Source organism: Quercus suber, unplaced genomic scaffold (assembly GCF_002906115.3).
Source record: "Quercus suber isolate HL8 unplaced genomic scaffold, Cork oak 2.0 scaffold_363, whole genome shotgun sequence".
In the NCBI taxonomy this organism is placed as follows: Eukaryota; Viridiplantae; Streptophyta; class Magnoliopsida; order Fagales; family Fagaceae; genus Quercus; species Quercus suber.
The window spans coordinates 138280-142442 of NW_027069815.1; the positions used below are offsets into that span (position 1 = coordinate 138280).

Genomic DNA, 4163 nt, shown 5'->3' on the forward strand with positions numbered 1-4163 from the left:
TTTATCCAAAATAAGTGATAAACCAATGGATGAAAAGTTGATAAGAATTAACAAGATGTTACAATAATTATCTCCCAAAAAAAAAGTCACATATGTGAAAAGGAAGATTTTGTTGCTGTTTTTTTTTTTTTTTTTTTACCCGAAATAATATAATTTAAATAATAATAAAAAAAGGAATAGGTGAAGATTGTTGTTGTTTTTGAGATAGTTTTAACACATGGCGTCTGTTCCTGATAATAATTCTTTATCATCAGACCAAGACACCAATCGGTTTTTGGTATAGGCGATTATTGAACCCAAGATCTCTTATTCAACCATCAGAGATTTTACCAGTTGACCTCACTGAAACACACTTATATATTTGTATATAATAAACAAATGTACATTTCCCTTTAATAATAAATTAGTCAGTAATTCATGCAATGCACAAGAAACTTTAATAAAAAAAAAATCTAAATGATTTTCTCTTTCTTTTATTTAGTATATAAACATGAATTTTGATATTATGATAGTTATTAATATACATTAATTATAATTTTCTTTGTGTATAAAATAATAAATACAAAATTTGATCATTATAATAGTTATTATAGCAAAAATAATTGTAATAAAAGAAATGAAAATAATTAGGTTAAAAGAAATGAAGACAAAAGTAAAGGAAAGTGTTAAAGGTACTACATATTTTATTACAAAGAGCTTATAAACTGATTGACAATGAATGTTGTAGGGTCAGTTTTTGTAGCTCAAGCCTAAAAGATATGGGATGAAAGGCCAGCGAACCCAGGACAATAAATTTGTAGAGAGTGGGCGAAAGAGCTAGGCTGGTTATGAAGTAAACAATGGTTGGCTAAATTACTAGCAGTGATGATAACATGAACTAATGCTTGAACAACTCCATGAATGAATGTCCGAAAAGATGTTTTATTAAGTGAACAGTGATTACAACATTCAGAACTACAGTAAAGCTTTTCTCTTTCTTTTTCTCTCTCTCCTCCGTCCTTTATTATCAGGGACCCTTCTTCTTTATATAGCATCCTCTCCTATCATCTCCATTGTCCACATGTTCTTCATCTGCGTATCTACTCAAGTGCATGTCACGTCATGTGTCTACTTTAGTTCTTTGTGAGTGGCGGTAGCCGAGGTTACACTGTTCAGGGGTCTTCTCCACATAAATGCGGCCAGAAAAGCTGTTGCAGTGCATTAAATACGGTGGTAGCAGCTTTTCCTTTAGATATTTTTTAGTTCTGATCATCTCCGGATCCACCCAGAACTTATCATTATCATTGGGATTGTTAGGAAGATTGTTCGGACCTTCCACACGTTTGTTTGATCAAGGTTATTTGTGGCCGAGGAGTAAGACGTCTTCGGACCAGTGATGACCTCTTCGTATGGTAGTCCCCCTTTACTTCTGGGCTTCCTGCTTCAGATGGGCCGCCCCAATCACCTATTGCTCCTCGAAAATATAATAGTCCTTAACAGGGTGTCCTGGGCCCATTAAGTAGATCTGGGTTTTTTTCCTCCACAAATGTGATCTATGCGCTTTAACCATGTAATAAACAAATATTTGATTTTTAATTTTTTTTTTATAACTGTTGGTACATTGGTTTTGTAAGCTTTATATAGTAATAAAATTTATAATATCCAATCAATTTTACAACATTCCAAAATAACTTATCATCTCACACACACATGGGCTCACTACAATGTAAAATTAAAATTTTTTTAATACTAATTTAAGAATGTTGTGTCTTTAGCATTACTTAATTTTATTGAGTAGAACTAACAATTTTTTTTTTAAGAGAATTTCAACCCGTGACATTTTTTTGTTGTTGGTTTGTTTAATATGATAATTAGAGGGGGTGTGAACCCTGTGCATGATGAGAAAACCATCAAATGCCAGCTTAGACTTATTGTTAATATAAGGTCATTTCACATTTTCTAAATACATGTACAATAGTATTTTATTTTAATGGTATTAGTTATTATTATTTGTATATATTAAGAGTTTGTATATGTATATATTAAGAGGATTCAGAACGTTAATTATTGCATTTTTGACTTACAAAAATACCCATACTTTAATTAACCTAAAACTTAAAAAATGGAGTTAAAAAGGTAAATTGACAAAAATATTAAATTCCTACTTCTACTCACTAACTCACTGCAAAATAGGATTACTCTTTCGTTAGTTTTAAAAATCTAAAAAGCCCACCCCACATATTCAAATTTTTTTTTTTTTTTTAACTTCATCAATATGTATTTGTTTTTTCTGCCCCCTTTTTTTCCAAATTTTTTTTAAAAAAATTTCATTACTCTAATCTCACGTTTTTATTTTCCCAAATCTCTTATTCTTTATTTAAAAAAAAAAAAAGACTCCTATTATAAAACCAGTATTATAACTTTTATCCATCCTTATCATCCCAACATCCCCACTAAAAAGCAGTTACTACTATGTAATTTCTCACGGTTTTATTTTTATTTTTGTTTTTCACTTTTTCACTCACGATCTCCTTATTATCACTAACCTCCACGTTTGTTAGTCAGTTTTATATTTAGCTTATATTTGTGAAGGCCAAGTTTCATTCTCATCAATCTCATGTTTCTTTATCTCTATAATTTTTTTTTTACAATTTGTTCAATTTGTGCTTTTCAATGTTTATTTTTCTAAATTAAGCCAAACTCTAGCAACTAATTGTTGACTTCAATGGATTTGATGTTAGGGACACATTTTACAAGGTCTAGAATTGAGATTGGCAAATGCAATCAAAACTCAAACCACCCTGCAACAGATCAAAGTAACGAACTCAGCAGTAAACCAGTTAAAGATGTTTCTTGGCGGACGATCTTGAGTGGAAGAAGAATGTTATGGGTTTCTTCTCCTACCTGTACAGGGATGTCGAGGAGTTAAGTAAGGGAGGCGTGTCACACCCCTTTTCGAGGGACTATTGCTAGCTGGAGATGACATTTGGTTGCTAGCATGAACGTTGGTACGGAGACTTTGGAAGTGCTAGTAAGGCTTTTGATCGTCAGGTGGGCTGACAAGGTAAGCGACAGTGCTAAGTTGGGTCATGTGAGGGTGCCGGTCAAGGTGCTGAGGCAAGAAGGCAAAGGGCACGAGCGCGCTGGGTGCCAGAGTGCTAGCTAGCTAGAAAGGTAAGGCAGCGAGACCGAGCCGTAGGTATGATGGCACTATGCAGCCGAGCAGGCTAGAGTCACAAGCTTGGTGGAAAGGCGCTATGACAAGTGGTTGGGGCGCTTGCTGGGCTTTCTCTGATCGAAATGTGGAATGCTGCTTGAAGCTTTTAGTTTTATGTGTAGCGAGTCAGCTAATGAGAGTATACGAATGGAGATCTAGCCGTGAAAGGAAGTTTTTCCTATTGTCGGGGACGTTTGCGACAAAGGCCGAGATTGTAGCAATGAGCAAAACTCCTTGGGTTCGTTAAATTCGTTAGTTATTTGGAGAGTTAAGCCAAAATTCGCAATGTGAGGTACACAAAGGCTAATGGTGCTTTATAGAAGAGAAAGCAACACAAAAATGAAACACAAAAGTGCAGAAATCATATATTCATAAGTCAGAAATTCCAGCCCGCAGTCACACAGAGGAAGAAATTGATGGAGGTCTTGAGCAAGAGAGGGAGAGTTCTCTATATCAATATTTTCACCCCAGGCTTCAAATCGTCCATACACTAACGTAGCTGACTGGGCTTTTGTGTCAAGTTTTGACTTTTTTGTAGGGAAAAATTTTGGTTTTTTGTAGGGAAAAACGTTGGTTTTCTTATGGGCTGGTGATGCATATTTATATCAAGTTTTAGGGGATGCTTGTGACCAGTTTTTAGGTGGTAGGAAGGCTTGGACCTTTCAGATACTATTTCTATGACTTGGTGTATTATGTTTTATGCTTAGGGAAATGTTTGGTTATTTTTTGCATGATTTTGGAAACAAAGTTGTTTCCTCTTTATAGTGATGTCTCTAGTCTTTGTAGGCCTTGGAAGACTACATTTGGGTAGCTGAGTGGGCTAGGTTGCTCAACCTTTTTTCTTAGAATCAGCTACTAGGTGTGAGAAAATAGAGCTTGGTTGAAAATTAGGGACACAGTCACACAGAGCATGGAGTCAAATCTGAGGTGGAATTTCTGGCATTGGACTCCTTCATGGGCCTAGATA

At 34.8% G+C, this 4163-nt stretch overlaps 1 protein-coding gene across 1 annotated transcript in view; it reads right to left on the reverse strand.

Annotated features, from left to right (window-relative positions):
• Nucleotides 1-2738: 2738 nt before the first annotated feature.
• The window catches only part of LOC136061916 (mechanosensitive ion channel protein 10-like), a 22242-nt gene continuing 20817 nt past the window's right edge, over nt 2739-4163 (reverse strand). Inside the window, exon 4 of the mRNA XM_065760369.1 lies at nt 2739-2780. Coding sequence (XP_065616441.1) covers nt 2739-2780 — 42 coding nt within the window. The remainder of the gene's footprint in view (nt 2781-4163) is intronic.